Below are 16,881 nucleotides of genomic sequence, written 5' to 3'. Positions count from 1 at the left end.
TCAAATAACCGCCAGTACCCGCATCTATGTATTATTTACCAAAACACACATCTTCTTCTACCTTGAATTGAGTCGTCACCCAAGTCGCTCACCCTATCTCGGAGGTTAAATTCGCCCAAGATGTCTCAGGATAAACCACTTCCCTTTGTATACACCTTTGCCGCAGGTCCGTCGCATCCTAAGCCTTTCTACCCATGATCATGCCACATGAACTAACAACTTAACTTAGGTGCCATTGCTGGCATCTCGGAGGCAAGTAATAGATAGACTCGAAGCCCCCGCGCATAAACAGCGAGCTAACCTCACACTCTTTTCTTTCAGATTCTGACCATGTATACCCCATGCCATACCCCGCTTGAGTCTGTCGCGTGCGTATCGTTGACATAGACTAGGTACCCTCTGGATGTTGTCAAGACCCGAGTGTGAGCGACAGTAAGACCCTGTAGTTGGCATGTCTGAGGCTTACCACAGAATAGGCAACTCCAAACCGGCAAGGGAACTAGCGCAGACTCGTACAATGGTATGGTAGACTGCTTCCAGAAGATCGTTCGCAACGAAGGGTATGGTGACCGCCCGAAACTTACAGTTCGAAGACTCATCCGAAGTGCAGATTTTCGAGGTTATACAGAGGTATCACAGCCCCCATTCTGATGGAAGCTCCGAAGCGTGCCACCAAGTTTGCTGCCAACGATGAATGGGGCAAGTTCTACCGCAAAGCCTTCGGTACTGAGAAGATGAACCAATCATTGTCGATTTTAACGGGTGCCTCGGCCGGTGCTACCGAGTCTTTCGTCGTTGTACCTTTCGAGTTGGTCAAGATCAGACTACAAGACAAGGCTTCTGCGGGTAAATATACTGGCATGATCGATGTTGTCTCCAAGACTATCAAGAACGAGGGTGTTTTGGCTATGTACAATGGTCTTGAGAGCACCATGTGGCGCCACATACTATGGAACGCCGGTTACTTCGGGTGTATCTTCCAGGTTCAAGAACTTCTACCCAAGGCCGAGAGCAAGAAGGGTGAGATCCTCAATGGTCTAATCTCCGGAGGAATTGGTGGTACTGTCGGTACGATAATCAACACGCCAATGGATGTCGTCAAGTCCCGTATCCAAAACAGCCCCAAGGTTGCCGGACAGACCCCGAAGTATAACTGGGCTTGGGGTGCTTGCGCTACTGTGATGAAGGAGGAGGGCTTTGGTGCCCTATACAAGGGTTTCCTACCCAAAGTCCTAAGACTCGGACCAGGAGGAGGTATCCTTCTAGTTGTTTTCACTAGCGTTATGGTAAGTCTCATCGTGTCGTTCCCTGATCAAGTTATTTGGATTGGCCACTAATAAGTTAATAGGATTTCTTCCGCTCCATGAAATAAACATAGAACCGCGGAATAGTCTCGATGCTCTATCAGGAATAGTTAGGCATTGACACCTCTCTGTTTGATTAGCGACTTGTACATTGGCAGCAATGCATGTGTCTATAGATAGCAGACAAGATACCTAGCACACGTCTTTCCCAAACAATAGATCATGACCTTACTTTCCTACGTCAAAAAAAATTTGACATATCCGCGTGAATTTATGATTGCCCTTGCCTGAATAGCTTCTCAGCCACTGCTTTGAATCCCAATTAGGAGATAGAAGCTACTGCCTCGCGGGGAGGTACGGGGCTAACGGACTTATATTGGTAGTTACATATTACTACCATATACACATATTGTAATTTCCTGTTCCCATTCCCCAAAAGGTGACCTACCTTCTAACCCATCATCTACAACATATCTAGGTCAATATCTGAGAGGTCTAGATCGTCTCCTCCCACAACAATTACCTTTCTTGAACTTTGCAACTCAGAGTTCGATCTCCATATCATTTCCGAGTAATTAAATTATTCTTTTTCGAGTTTGACTTCTACCCTTTCCCTTTCAACCCGGATACTTTACCTTCCCGCAGATCTACCTAAGGAAGGGCAGTTCTAGTCGTCAGGTACGTTCTTTCTATAACACATATTAAACAGCATTGTCTCCACCATATACCCCCGTTGCTTCTCTTCTTACATCCACAACCAGCCTTTTAACTTGAGTATACATCTTTCGAGTTTTCTTCCCTCATAAACTTCGAATACTCCCTCATCCCACACACACACACACACACACACACACACACACAACCTACCTGCTTCTATCTTCTACCAAGCCATATCCGTTACCTTTACTCGATATCTGAGTTTCAAGTTTTTATTTCTCCCTTCTTACATCTACATTGACCCTTGCGCCACTCATCTACTCGTGATTGAATACGCTCCTAACCCTGGCACTAGGTTGTTTGCATCGTCTTCACATCTTCACAAGTGGTAAGAGATCACATCTAGCCTACTCTAGCATCGTTCTTGACCAATTTGGTAAGCTCCTTGCTTTAAATTTCCCTTTATATTCTCTATCTCCCTACATATACCTTCATCTTACGCATTTACCTCACCCCCATCACCAAGCACTCTTACCCAATTCTGCGAGCCATAGCCGGCTAAGTAGCATCTTACACATCCCAAAACCCATTCCTTCCACACGTCGGTGTTGGCAGGTTCTTTCCCTTGAAAGTGCCAGTTCCCCTCTTTGCACGTTTAACGTATCCAAGGCTACTCGTCTAATCGTCCTAATCCCAACATCTACCGCTCATCATCTTCCTCATGCAATAGTGACTTGAGTATTAAAACCCTCTACTACAGTGAAGCATTATTCCCCATCGTGATTCCCGTTTCAAGCCCAACTATTTTGTTAGTCTCACCTGCCACCTCGTGCAATTCCAGCGCCTTCTCTCGTGATAACCGAACTGATGTGAAGGACCTGCTACTGACTATTAACTAGGCCTAGAGTTCTTGAATCCTAGGAACGTGAAATATATTTATAAGCGCCCTTGCATTCCCGTGATACTCCATTCAACTCTACTGAAATATTGTCTATTTCACTCCTCCACACAATTCATATTTCTCAAGTGACATACATCAATATGTCTTCCGCACGCAGCGATAGTGCCGAGAATGATGACCATGAGCGTGAATTGAGGGAAGAATCGGATGATTCTGCCAATGAACGTGCATCCTCAGATGCTGCCGAAGACCAAACTGCAGAGAATAGCAATAATAATGGGCAAATGGAAGATGACGACGGTAAAAGCTCGTCCTATTACTTGAAATAGCGTAAAGCTAATATTTACAGATGAGGATAGATCGGTCAATCCAAGCATTCTTGATGACATAAGTGAATCAGACTTTGACGAAGTCCGTTATGGTCGTAACTACGACAAGCTCAAAGAGTCATACGATCGTCAACAGAGACTCATCGACATGCTGAAGGGTGATATTTGTAAAAAGAAGCGAGAAATCGAAAAGAAAGACCGAAAAATCCAAAAATTGGAGAATCTTCTTGCCGGGATTAGTGAGCCTCGTGTGGTAAGTACCTCCGTTGATCTCTTCTTCATAAAGGACCATACTCACACTCATATATAGCCATGGAGCCATCTACTAAGAGCATACTTTGAGGGCGAAGTATGTTATAGCACGGTCTATCGCGAATGTTGCAAACAGGAAAATATGTCGCAGAAACTAAGCATATTCCATCCTGACTTTTCACTTCAGCAGGAGGAGATTTCAAGAGAGAGGCACGCGATAGAAGAGAGACTGGTATTAAAAGAAAGGCGCGCGCGGCTTCTGGCACTGGAACGAGCACATGATGAAAGCGATATGGCTGAACCGGAGACTCCTCCTATATCTTACTTCCCATTTCAAGAGCTTCCCTTGGAGATTCAGGTGAAGATATTCAGGCAACTGTTTGTCAAGGGTACTCTTATCCACTGCCTCTCTCGGTTGGACCCTTCAAATCCACCCGTTGGTTTCCCCGATAAGGATGTCAAAGGAGAAAGTCAACTACCAACTAGATTCCATTTTGGCAGTTCGCCGTGTCAAATAATTCTAGCTCGCAAACCAAATGACGTGCTCAAACCTTTACTGGTCTGCAAGCGCTGGTACTTCATCGGCGTCCATGCCTTCTACGGAGCGAATACCTTCGCGTTCAACTCGCTCGGCGAATGGCATCGATTCTGCAATGGAATTGGCCCCGCGCGTGTCCAGCGGTTGGTGAACGTCGAGCTAATGTGGCATGGAGCCCTGATGCCTAGACACGAGACTCGAGTCTCACAACGCACACTTGGTCTCAAGTGGTTTACCAAAACGAGACGCCTTCGCACACTAGTTGTTCACATAGCAGAATGTGAAAAAAGCCGGACAAGACGGAAATATGAAATACAGAAGAAGAATCGTCAACAAGTCGGCAACGATGGAGGTCGGCTTATCGAGGACCAGTCCGATGGATATCAATCGGATGGAGACGAGTCTGACGACAACCAATCTGATGGTAGTCAAGATTTGGACAAAGGATTTGATCCTTTCGAGACTATGGTTCGCCGTACTCTTAGACACCCGAATTACCGGAAGTTTCGATCAATGCGGACAGTTCAAGGCATCGATTATCTCTATCAACTACGAGCTATGGATTGGATCCGCTTCAAAGAGAGTAATGGTCTTGATCACCGCCAATCGATTCGGGATTGGTCGTTTCTAAAAGACCTAAGCACTGTCGTAACTTTGCCGAAGCAAGATGATCTTGCCCTCAAGAGCCACCTAGAGAATCTAACACCGCTAACGTGTTTAGAAGATTTTATCCCGTCGGAAGAAGATATGCTTATTGTTAAGACGTTTTACGACGAGACTCACATCCTAGGTCCGGCAGGTGGTTCCGAAACGACTGGATCAGCCAACGGCGCATTTAGTGATACTGCTTCATGGGATGGCACTAGTATCAGCGACTCGGATGATAATGATGATTCTCCAGACAGACATGTCCCTAATCTCCGAAACACCCCCAACGCGCCAGTTCCAGAAATAATAGGGTTAGATTCTAATCCTAACAGCGATACCGAACCTGATAGCGACGATGACGATGATGACGTCGGTGGCTCTGGTGTACCGGACGTATCGCAAAATGCTACCACTATCTCATTAGTTGGGGCCTCTCAACAGCTTAATAACCAGACACAAGGCGACGAAAATGGGAACGAAGGAGATATAATATATAATGATGATGATGACGGCAGTTCCAGCGGCCTATTTGTTCGCTCCGGCTCAGGCTCGGGTAGTCCTCCGGCAGACCCAATGGAGATTGACGATCCTACCGAGCAGGCAAATTATGAGGTGATAGATCTAGCTAGAGACCAGACTGATGATGAAGATGAAGAGTCACTTTTTGTTCGTTCCGAGCCAGACACCAATGCTATGAAATCAGAGCCCGACGATGACATGCTTGATGACCCATACGCTAGGGAAGAGACACCCCCAGATAGCGATGATGAATCTGATATCTACCCCTATAATGTTCCCAGCGGTGCCTCTAGCGCCAATTCTTCATCCAGACAATCGAGCGAAGGTGAAGCTTACTCTCATGACGAGGGACAAGCGGCAAAACGCCGTAGATTAGAGTGAGAAATGCCAATGCGGCACATATTCCTTTACATTTTACCGACTATACTCGGCATAAACTCCTAGAAGTGAAGCAGTTGCTTCGCTCTTGAGATAAGACATACCTGGATTCTTCTCTTTCCATCTTCATTCTAACTATCTATAATCTCAACTATGAAGTCATGGTTCTGATTTAACCCAGCCTCCTATCTTCCACTACTTTCTACTACTAGTCGTTTCTTCACTTCGGTTCTCCGGTCCAAAGTTCTATTGGAGCGTTCGGGATTATCGAATATTTTCCCTTTCGACTCTCCAGCTTCACCAGTATCAGACCAAACAACTAGGCACCTTGGTGCTCAAGGTCAACAACCCGTTTCTAGATATTTTCCAGATTATTCCAGCATAGTAGCCGGCACTTAGTCTCGAATCTACTTGAGTTCTCATACTTCGTCTCTACCTACCTAGGTCAGCCTACGAGCCACCAAAACTTATACCCAGTTTCAGATACTTATCATCCGCGAAACTTAGGTACCTAGAAATCTACCGCACATGTGCAATCTAAGGGGCGTATTCTCAAATCACAGCACTGTATCAGTGCATCTTCATACTACCTGCCTACCTACCTTATAAGGCTCATTCAATACGTTACTGGACCGGGAGGACTTTTCTTGCTGTCACGAGGGAATCAGGGTTGGTGGACTTCCGAACATACATTACGATACAAACGGCTTCGTTGTCATCGTTGACGCCGTAAATATACGTGAGCTAGTTTGAGGCTTGCTAGGACTAGAATGATTCGAGAAGCCGTGCATGACGAGTAATGCGCTAGGTTGAAGTTGAAGAGCCACGAGGAGGACACTTACGCGGACCTTTTTGCTGGCGCGGTTGCACATATTCAGAGTAGTCCAAGTATATATACCTAATCAATGATTTCCCACAATGGATTTTGATTCTCTCTGTAGTTTTCGTAGCCTACTAATATGGTATCTATTGAAGAACTTAATCAAACACAACCTTACGCCCTTGAAATGCGATCTTTTGACCTTCCTCCTTGGCCTTCTTGGCCGCGGCCCAACTTGGGTGCAAGAGGCCCGTATCATCCCTCTTAGGTATTGCTTTTGGTTTCGGGTTGTCCTCCACGAAGCTTCTCCCACTGGTTTGTTCGCGGCCACCTTGGAGCTGCTGCTGGCGCTCGGGGTGGATGTGCTTGTTATCGAAGGGGTTCCGGATGCCTTTCTTCCAGGGCGTATTGGACCCCTCCTCGTCCCCTACGGCGCCTCGCCTCATGTCCCATCCCTGATCTCTGCCCGCCTTGGCTTCCTGCTGCTTCTGGACGTGCTTCGCTTTCTCCTTGTACTTCTTCTCCCATATGGCTTGACGCGCTCGTTGGCCCCGCCGGTTCTTGCGCGCGGGGGCGAGATCGAGGTCGGAGGCTTCTGATTCGGAGCCTGATATGTAGCCGCCCATCAATGAAGGTAGGAATGCTGAGTTACCAGCTATTATCGCGGCTGTCTTTGCGACTTTAGCCCTTTTAGGGGGTGGGGATGCGGATGCGGATGCAGAAATTTGGCTGTCTGCATCTTCCAGATCTTCTTCCTCTTCTTCTTGGTCTGATTCGGATGATCCGACTGATGATATAGAAATGTCATCGGCCGTCGTTTTTCGGAGCGATCTCGTTCTGCTGTCTGCGACGAGTTCACCGTCCCCACTCCCGTCGTCTTCTGATTCGTTCTCGTCGCTAGATGAGCCTGCCACGAAGTCATCATACCGCGACCAGGCTCGTTCCTCGGCATCGCTGTCAGAGAAGCCTTCGAATGGTTGGTCATCCTCAGCTTCATCGTCATCTTCGCTACCGAGTTCCTCCTCATCATCCTCGGCCTTATCCTGCTTCCTCTTTAAAAGCACTAACCCCGGTCCATTCTCTTCAGTATCGGACTTCTCTTCGTCTTCGTCTTTCTCTTTATATGTATTTTTAATCGCTGCTAGCTTCGTAGTATCTCTGTCGTCGGCCGACTCCTCTTTACTTGAATCTTTCTTCTCCTTCTTACCCTTCCCTTTCTTCAATTTCTCCGGCATAGGTACCCTCAGCGCAATGCACGTGCCCATGATAGCCTCCTCAATGACGTCGCGAATCTGCTTGCGATTGCAGAGCGCACTCGTCACATTATGTAACGCAGCCTTCTCTTCATCGGACAGCCCCTCGGGCTTCGGAATGGGCTTGATAATATCGGCGGGTATCTTTGGGGACTCGGCCACGCCCTTGATTTTGAGAAGCGACGAGCATAGGTGCGCGTGCGCGGCTTGTTGGAGATCGAGACTCTGATGGTGGGTTATATGTCAATACAAGGTCATCTCTAATAGCAACATTCCTCATTCTTTCATCCATACCTTTAATACGGCGATCTCTCTCTCAAACCTCGCCGTCTTGTCCGGGTCGTTCTGAGCTTCGCGAATGCGCTTGCTTAATCGTTGGCGCTCGAAGCCCTTGGCGGTTTTCATGCCGCGCGCTAGTTCCTTGTGCCATTGCGACAGCTTCTCTTCGAGGCTGGGCTCGTGATTTCGTTTCCGCTTTGGCATGTCGGGCGGTATGTGAATATTGCGCTTGACTACAGAAAATCTGAGAAACTGTAAAGCTCGAAATTTTTAAAGATGTAGCACCCGTTATGTAGATACCACGTTATATTTGAAATATCCTTCTAACAGTTTATATGTACCTATCAATCAAAAATTTAGCTTTTACGCTAAAATTTCAAGATCCACTATCTCGACGAGGTCTATGGATTACATACACTATCTTTATCTAGGTACCTAGGGTTGCTGTCTTACATATAATCAAGATCGGCTGGAGTAATTGGTTCTGTATATAAACCCTGAGACATCAATCCGTGTGAGTCAAGTGTGCATTCAGCAACTGAAGAGCCCATCTACAAGATATAAAAATTAGATATTCTTCACCTTAACCACTACCTACATTCTTGACAGTATCTTAGAATCGGTAGAAATGACGACTTCACAGTCAACGCCAGCCACGCTTGGCGCAGAAAGCTTGTTCAACGCCAAAGGTGTTGTTGCGGTTGTTACAGGCGGCGGTACAGGTATGTGACAAGGCCTAGGTTAAGCTTATATACTACGTACATATGAACCTTTTACTGACAAACCTATCTCAGGAATTGGGCTCATGATAACTAAAGCCCTAGCCACCAATGGCGCTTCTAAGGTATACATCATAGGGCGACGTCTGCAAGTCCTGCAGCAGGCCGCAGAGCAGATCGGCACCGGCAATGTAATTCCGATTACCTGCGATGTGACGTCCAAAGAGTCCTTACAGTCAGCGGTCACTCAAATACAGCAGGACGCCGGCTTCATCAACCTACTAGTCTGCAACTCGGGCATCGGTGGGCCTTACGGGAACCGGCCCAGGCCCGAGACCACTCTGGATGAGTTCATCGAGGCCAATTTGTCCATACCCATCCAGGATTACACTAACACGTTCGCCGTCAACACCAGCGCTGTATGGTATACGACCATATCATTTCTGAAGCTCTTAGATGCTGGCAACCAGAAGGGCAACGTGGAGCAGAAAAGCCAGGTTGTCGCCGTAAGCAGCATCGGCGGCTTCAACAAGATAAACACGGGAGGATTCGCTTATGGGCAGAGCAAAGCCGCCTGCATACACCTTATTAAACAGTTGAGTGTGGCACTACCACAGTGGAATATTAGAGCCAACGTCATATGCCCCGGCCGTAAGTGATTCAAGCCATTCAACCTCGGCTTTTACTCCCTGCAGAGGACAAATAAGTCCCGGGACGAAGAAAAGTAGAATAGGTCGCTTTTATCATGCTAACAGGTACATAGTCTACCCGAGCGAGATGTCGGCCCCTATTATAGAAAAAGGAGGAATCGGGAAAGATATGGTGCCTCTCGAGCGTGCCGGAGATGAGAAGGATATGGCGGGCGCTATCCTCTATCTCGCCTCCAGGGCAGGTGCCTACTGCAACGGCACCGTCATTGTGACCGATGGAGGAAGGTTGACTACGTTCCCCTCGACTTTCTAGGCCCAAGCGAAAATCGCGGCCGAGAATGATAGCCAAGTATCATAAGCAGGGGCTTGTTTCCCGCATAGTCAAGCCCCACGCCTTGCTAGTCATCAAGCGCACTTCCAGCAGGGTCATGATAAATTAGCTAAAGGGAAAACATATATGTGTGCCGCCCCCTTTTGAAGGGAGTGGAGGCAGATATTAGATAGGGGCGGAAAGTCCCGGCAATTGTCGTCGCGTTGGCCCGGTCATCCGAGCCGAAGACCGGGTTTTTATAAAGCAATACCCGAGGTCAGTCACCTCAGGCTAGTTATCGACAATAGGTAACCGACCAATTGTGGCCCTGCAAAGAATATGAAATCGTCGGTAGTCTATTTCTTGATCCCGGGAGCTCTTCCTACCTAGTCCACTGAAGCCGGCCCGCTGCATCATGGTAGATGAATAAGACTTATGTCAGGGCCGCCGTTAACATGATCCCTGTGACGAAGGCCGTAACGTAATAGTATATTAATGGAAGTACTAGCTAGGAATAGCCGTCGGCGTACCTAAGTACTTATTCATCATAATAGCAATTGTTTATAAATCCTTATTAATTCAATATAAAAGATACAGGTGGAGTGTGTCTAGACAGATGAGTTGATGATGACTCTATCCCGGCGGTTGTTTATAATACGGGGCATTATTAGACCCTGTCGGATAATTTAAGGACGTGCTACATACTGGTAAGGTAGGACAGACGTGAAGAACCCTGACCTCTTGACCTCGCGGCTTTGGACCAATCATGGGTATTCCCATATAGAGAAATAGGCGACGCTATGAAAAGTATTATCTCAGTAGAACGCGTGTGGACGGCCATAAAAGAACCCCCTATATATTAGGTGCCTTTCACCTATTCGCCGGTTGTCTAACTCCTCGCATTCTCCGGGTACGGTTGATTACCTAGTAGTATCCGTGTAAGATTAGATGTAAACATACTGTATTATCCTAAGAGATTGCGCATATGATACACAATTAAGAAATCCGTCGACTTCGATTCCCTTCTAACAAGAATAATAATAGGCAAGCCATTTCTCACAGCCGGGTTAAGCACCTATATTTACCCCAAACAAGGCAAGCCAGGTAGCTATATTGGAGATATGGATGAAACCATGGAAGCAATTGGAGCCGAAACTGTTATTCCGTCCCGTGATCGCACATGTACCTGTTAGACTTGCAGATGTTCTTTGCTATGAGAGGAGCTCACATAAGCTTGGCTTCTAGCGAGAGTAACAACACGAAACGAAGTTGGAGTTCTAGGTTGGAGTTCTAGATTGGAGGACGAAGATGCAGCTGTCCTTTTTAGGAGAATACCTGCCCTGTCCTTGCTTGCATGTTTGTACCTATCAGATTCTACTAATTTTTAAGGCGATGGAAACCCCAGCAACTTGACGTCACTTGTGTAATATCTTTATTAAAGCTATCCCTTTCCAGTATTCTACCAAAATATACATTTCTCTTCGGATAACCACTATAAGAAATATATAAATTTAAAACAACTTTTAGTAACAATGCCCTCCAGCTTATACAACATTTGCTAATTATTTTAGAGGACATTAAAGGCAATATAAACTTGTTAGATTTTTCAAGTAAAAGATTAGCACGTGCTTATCGATAAACAGCTGTCTACATACGTGGACCCACACGCTAAAATACCTAGGTATCACGCCTGGTACGGTGCATGTGCATAGGGACTTTACCCCGCAATCCGCCAACTCTCGGGACAAGAGACGAGGATATCACGGCACTCGAGAAGGACAAAGGTTCAGATGTCAAAATCGAGAAAGGATGACGATTTTTTGCTTTCGCAGCTACTTTGTGACCTTTCTGAAGATTTCCTGAGCCTACAAGCACTTGGAGCCGAGCGAACTCTGCCCAACCACCCAAGACCCTTTTATCTTTTTCCACACGGACTTCCGCAACTTTGACATCAGTCCCAGCCTACAACAATTCCGGTTGAATGGGAACGATAGCGCAGATCTCAACCATGCAATGCCGAGATCCATACCCAAGTCCAAGCTTACGTAGGGTGCCACTTTTGACGTTTACCTAAGTAGAGTACCTAATTATAGGCCTTGACTATGGTCCAACGACGAGAATACTTCGTAAGGATGACGACATTGCTTCTACCGTTGCTTGTAGCTTAGGTATATTACAATAAGTAGTATATCCATAGACTTCCGAACGACCACATGTATTAATTACATCGGAACTAGTCGGAATATAGTGCTAGTTACTAAAGTTAGACGTTAGTATTTAAATATAAATACCTAATCTACCCGATGTCGCGTCAGGTAGGAAAATAGTGTACTATGTAAGTGGTATAACTAGAATATGTGATAGGTAAAGAGAAGAGTACTTGATATCAGAAGCACTAGAACTACAACTGTAACGGGAGCGATTGCACAGCATGACCTTGTTTCCAGTTTGATGTCGGCATGATGAATTGTATGCGTCAACTCCGCACTCGATCCCCCTCGGTAGTGCCCTAACCACCATAAACTATACGCGGTAGGTATACATAATACCGTATAGAGGGGATTCGACCATAATCACCAATAAGCTCGAGATAATCGAGGAAAGAAGTTCAAAGGTACCTACTTTTCATCTCGCACTCGCCTCGGGATTCTTTTAGTATCCCTTCCTCTTTTACATAAGTTAAAGCTCTAGTCCCGCTTCTCTTTCCGTTTCCTTCCTTCATCTTACATAGTAGAGTTTACACTTGCATACCTAATATACTAGAGGCAGTCGACACCCCAAAATATTCTTCCTAGTACATAGCAACGACCATACCCGAGGTCACCCTCCTTAATCAATATTTATTCAAGGACTGGCTTCCTTTTTATACCACGTACGCTAACACAAGGCACTACATATATATAACCTGCACATGTGCCTCTCCAACTCATTAAGCTTTTCTTTTTTCTCCAAACCTTCGGAAGCGAAGTCCTCCTCCATCTAATTGATACTTTATACTTCATATCGTCGGCTTTTTGCATTACTTAAATCCATGTTCCTAGCTGCACGCGCTTTTGCTCGTCTACTTTACCACTTTACCTAGCTTTGTAAATTTGGTGGTTGTGTTATTCTGTTGATTCTCCCCACCAAATCCGATAGCTATCCTTCGATTTTGCGGCGGAATATTCCTTCTGCTGACATCATCTGGCTATATACACACCGGCGTCCAATATTCGTACCGACATCAGCTCTTCCTCGCCTGTTGAGCTCAACCTATGATCCCGCCGGTCTCGGTGGCTTTTTCAATTTCCTCAATCTAAGGCTGATAGTTGCAATTGAGCTTTCCAGTTGGGGTGGAATAGAAGCCCATCTCCGGGTGGTCTATTAATTTTCTACTGAGACATTGTTGCACAAGTTGGTGCCCCCCCCCATTTCGTTCGTTCGTTTGTTTGTCCCGTCATGGAACGCCATCCTCAACCGTTTAGCTACTATCCGCCATTATCAACTTAACACCCTATTGGTGCAGCCTCGCAGATATGGCCTTGGATAATAGAACGGTATCCGAGATGAAATTCCAACGTCTTTGGCCGCTGCCCGGGGTCTAATAAGTACACGCACCCCCACGTCCTATCTTTCCCGACCGGTCCACATCTGTATCTATCACAACAGATACCCGCTAAATGGGGCCGAATTACAACATCGGCTATCAGCTGTACACCTCGGTCATGACTATGGCTATGCTTTCAAGCGGATGTTGAGTCCCTCGGCCAATGGCGCTTCTCCGGACCTTCTCAGGAGTTCCCTACGTAGTCCGGCGTTTCTTATAAGCTTAAAGCCGTCTCACCAAAATGGCATTTACGGACATGCTGCTAACTATGTGTTGTTACTACCAGCTTTCTACTCTTTCTGTAGTCGTTCCCAGCGTTTAAGCGGGTCTTGGCCTTGTATCAGTATACGATTTCTTGGCCTCCCTGCTGTCTTGCCTCACGACTGGAATTATGAGCTCCAACACCTTTAAGCAAGCCGCGGAAGCAGCACGAACCAAGACGTCCGCCATGGGCAAACAGGGCTCGGAGGCAGTTTCTGCCGTAGGAAATGACTTCCTACACACGCCCATCATGCGAGCGGCCCTTCCTTTCCTTAACGGCGGCATCTCTGGCATGGTTGCGACCACTGTCATCCAGCCTGTAGACATGATCAAGGTCAGATTGCAACTTGCTGGCGAGGGCGTTGCCACCGGGCCCAAACCTACTCCGTTATCCGTCACGCGAGATATCCTTGCGCAAGGCAAGGCTCTTGACTTGTACACCGGCCTCTCGGCGGGTCTTCTCCGCCAGGCGGTATATACTACAGCGAGATTGGGCTTCTTCGACACATTTCTGAAGAAGCTATCAGCGCGCGCCAAGGAGAAGGGTAGACAGGTTAGCTTTGTTGAGCGAGCGAGTGCTGGACTTGCGGCCGGTGGGATAGCAGCCTTTATCGGAAACCCTGCAGATCTCGCTCTCATTCGAATGCAATCAGATGGTCTCAAGCCTATCGCTGAGCGCAAGAACTACAAATCCGTTATTGATGCATTATCGACGATCGTCAAATCCGAAGGCGTTACTGCGTTGTGGGCCGGTGCGACACCAACGGTAGTACGAGCCATGTCGCTTAACTTAGGTCAACTAGCATTCTTTTCGGAAGCTAAAGCGCAACTCAAGACGCGCACCCAATGGTCTCCTCAGTCGCAAACCTTAACAGCCAGCGCCATTGCTGGCTTTTTCGCTTCCTTCCTCAGCTTGCCCTTTGACTTCGTGAAGACGAGATTGCAGAAGCAGCAACGCGGTCCTGATGGCAGACTTCCGTACAAGAACATGACGGACTGCTTCGTCCAGGTCGCCAGACAGGAAGGTATCACGCGCTTCTACCGTGGATTCGGTACCTATTACGTGCGTATTGCGCCGCACGCGTAAGTTCATCCCACCCGAAATTCGGAACAGGTCGGAATAATGTTTGCTAACGTCACATTGTAGCATGGTGACCTTAATTGTTGTAGATTATCTTGGTTGGTTGACGAAATAATTTGTCAGCCCCGGCTGTTGATTACCCATCTTTAATTATCTTTTAGTTCGCTTAACTGTCTATGTAGAAAGCGACGGGGGCGTCCAGCGGTTATCATGGGAAGCATTGCCAAGGTCATTTACGGGGGACTAAGGAAAATACCATTTGTACATATTATCATCGTTTTCATATATTTTGTACTTTGCGGAATGCAACCAAATAATTTTTTGTACAAGGGGGCAAGAACTATAAGTGACTATATGATACTTATGCTTTACACCGACATACCCCCTACCCTACGGCCCGAATATTCTCGGTCCTTATGTAGCCTTCTTGGTGCAGATGATCCAGTGTAAATATCCGCAGGGCCAAAGAAACTGCTCCTTTCCGCTCTTGACCTCCCAGCCGTCGCTGTTCGCACCACAGGTGCGTAGCAGGGCCTCAACCTCGTCGGCAGTACGGGTACGTAGGCACGAAATAAGACCGTCGAAGACAAGCACAAAGGGGACGACAGGGATAACGTAAACCCAGAACAAGCGCATGGGTGACCACCAATATAGCAGCGGAGCGATTAGAAAGATGAAGAAGCCGAAGGCGAAGCACGTCAGCAGGCCGGTGGGGGTCCGGTCCTGTAGCTCGAAGATGCTAAGGGGAAACTTGTCAGCGTCATCTGTATAAAATAAATATAGAATATTTCTAGTTCAGGGCTCTACTCACCCGAACCCATCGCTAGTCTCGACCGTGTTCTTTAGGATGGCGCGAGCTAGCTCGTCATCGAAGTGGTGGAATGCTAGGTTGAATAGCCGGAAAATTCCCTTCCCGCCGTTCTTCCCCGTATACCGCCGCAGTAGGTCGGCAGGCGCGCTGGCGGCGTCGACGGGGCGTGCGACATACGATAGCCGATCGCTCTTCTTACTAGCAGCTTCCCAGGACTCGACGTGCGGATGCAAATCGGTCAGCACGAAATCTACCTGGCTGTCCTCTTCCTGGACAGTAGCAGACTCGGCCTTGGGGTTGGCGACCGCCGCGTAGCTAGGCGTGCTATCTGCAGCAGCCCGGCTCTCGCCGTCCACGATGGCGGATTGTGCGGTCGCGGGGACCCGGTGCGTCGCCGCGCGCGCGAGTTGGCTGTTCAAAGCTCGCTCGATAAAAGGCGTGGGACCACCGGCTCCGGCGCAGAAGTCGATGTAGGTGTACCGCGAGACGGAGCTGCCGAGTACATTGCGCAGGGTCTCGGCTGCGATGGTCGCGGGGCTGCTGGGCTGCAAAAACGGGATGTGGACGGTCCAGGCGTGCGTTAGGCCGTCTTGGACGTATGCGCGGAGGAAGGAGGGGAACCTGTGCGGGCGGAGGTTAGTTAGTCAGGTGAGGACGTGTTGACGCGGGATGAGGCTGACGACAGCTGTCCCCTTGTCTTGTTGCTATGTAGGGAGGGGGTAGGTTAGACAGCCAAGAGAACCGGGATAGACCTGCAGTAAGCCATAGTAGCACACAGCGGGTGAAGATCTGTTGGATAGGACTATCGATCGATCAATCTGTTGACCCAACGTGCCATGTCGGACGATGACAGCCAATTGATGTTTAATTAGGGGAGGCTGAGATCCGGAGCTCCGGTGCTCTAGCGCTTACGGTTCTGGACTGTCTGCTTTGCATTGTATGTGTGTATGTACTTACCACGGCTGGTCGTCAATCTCCCAGAGATGCAATCGGGGGATCAAAGGGGCCTGGGATGCCATTGTGACGGATTGGATAGCTATTGGTTCGTGATACACCGTATATTTCTCGGTGTAGTAGCTCTGGAGTATTTCGTCTCAGGTGAACTGAATAATAGTTTGACGATAGGCGGACAAACAGCTTCGTGAGTATGTCTGCGAACCGGCACAGTTAACAATCGAAGCTATCTTAGGTAAATATGAATTTCTGACGACCTTGAGAAAAGGAGCGGGGAGTGATATGGAAGTTTTGTAGCTCCCCTAGCTGCCGTCATCATGACAGCTTCATGATTTGGCAATTGGCAATTTTGTTGAGTTTCGAGTTGAGCTTGGACGCGACGGATGGTTACAAGGGGGAAGATGGGAGGTTGGAGCCAATCACTTGTGTCGAATAGTAAATACGTACCTAATAGACCAGGGGAGAAACAACAGGGGGCTAGCCGGCTAGGGAATATCCACATGTTCCGGGGCGTAGTTGCGTTACTGACGTTACTGACGTAAGGCTGAAACGTCGAGACAAAAAGATGCATGCCCCTGACGACATGTGATAGAAGGTACAACTCTACAACACAAAGCCAATGAGAAGCTTT

General features: G+C 47.6%; 6 protein-coding genes across 6 annotated transcripts; 4 read left to right on the top strand and 2 right to left on the bottom strand.

Moving 5' to 3' along the window:
- Positions 1-120: 120 nt before the first annotated feature.
- On the top strand, positions 121-1,372 carry F4817DRAFT_312050 (mitochondrial 2-oxodicarboxylate carrier 1; the record flags this gene model as incomplete). Its single annotated transcript, XM_049300081.1, has 6 exons — positions 121-166; positions 230-256; positions 393-432; positions 477-560; positions 611-1,286; positions 1,349-1,372. 6 exons carry the CDS (start codon positions 121-123, stop codon positions 1,370-1,372), a joined length of 897 nt encoding a protein of 298 aa, XP_049162954.1.
- Positions 1,373-3,002: 1,630 nt separating this feature from the next.
- F4817DRAFT_366764 (uncharacterized protein) lies at positions 3,003-5,529 on the top strand (the record flags this gene model as incomplete). Its single annotated transcript, XM_049307023.1, has 3 exons — positions 3,003-3,162; positions 3,212-3,444; positions 3,502-5,529. The coding sequence occupies 3 exons, from the start codon at positions 3,003-3,005 to the stop codon at positions 5,527-5,529; spliced, it is 2,421 nt and encodes an 806-aa protein (XP_049162953.1).
- An 894-nt stretch (positions 5,530-6,423) lies between these two features.
- Positions 6,424-8,131, bottom strand: F4817DRAFT_325481 (Bud-site selection protein). The gene is made up of 2 exons (XM_049301773.1): positions 7,894-8,131; positions 6,424-7,824 (listed from the first exon to the last, which is right to left on the bottom strand). The coding sequence occupies exons 1-2, from the start codon at positions 8,080-8,082 to the stop codon at positions 6,505-6,507; spliced, it is 1,509 nt and encodes a 502-aa protein (XP_049162952.1). The 5' UTR covers positions 8,083-8,131; the 3' UTR covers positions 6,424-6,504.
- Positions 8,132-8,281: 150 nt separating this feature from the next.
- F4817DRAFT_179081 (NAD(P)-binding protein) lies at positions 8,282-10,155 on the top strand. The gene is made up of 3 exons (XM_049298326.1): positions 8,282-8,600; positions 8,673-9,248; positions 9,361-10,155. Exons 1-3 carry the CDS (start codon positions 8,507-8,509, stop codon positions 9,558-9,560), a joined length of 870 nt encoding a protein of 289 aa, XP_049162951.1. The 5' UTR covers positions 8,282-8,506; the 3' UTR covers positions 9,561-10,155.
- A 2,901-nt stretch (positions 10,156-13,056) lies between these two features.
- Positions 13,057-14,860, top strand: F4817DRAFT_178951 (mitochondrial carrier). The gene is made up of 2 exons (XM_049298323.1): positions 13,057-14,487; positions 14,552-14,860. The coding sequence occupies exons 1-2, from the start codon at positions 13,535-13,537 to the stop codon at positions 14,598-14,600; spliced, it is 1,002 nt and encodes a 333-aa protein (XP_049162950.1). The 5' UTR covers positions 13,057-13,534; the 3' UTR covers positions 14,601-14,860.
- On the bottom strand, positions 14,548-16,445 carry F4817DRAFT_179042 (uncharacterized protein). The gene is made up of 3 exons (XM_049298325.1): positions 16,254-16,445; positions 15,297-15,917; positions 14,548-15,224 (listed from the first exon to the last, which is right to left on the bottom strand). The coding sequence occupies exons 1-3, from the start codon at positions 16,313-16,315 to the stop codon at positions 14,900-14,902; spliced, it is 1,008 nt and encodes a 335-aa protein (XP_049162949.1). The 5' UTR covers positions 16,316-16,445; the 3' UTR covers positions 14,548-14,899.
- Positions 16,446-16,881: the final 436 nt, after the last annotated feature.

The sequence above is a fragment of the Daldinia loculata genome, assembly GCF_022478755.1.
Source record: "Daldinia loculata strain CBS 113971 unplaced genomic scaffold F4817scaffold_4, whole genome shotgun sequence".
NCBI lineage: Eukaryota > Fungi > Ascomycota > Sordariomycetes > Xylariales > Hypoxylaceae > Daldinia > Daldinia loculata.
Note: the sequence above shows the minus strand (reverse complement) of the source record. Positions and strands in the feature narration are given on the sequence as shown.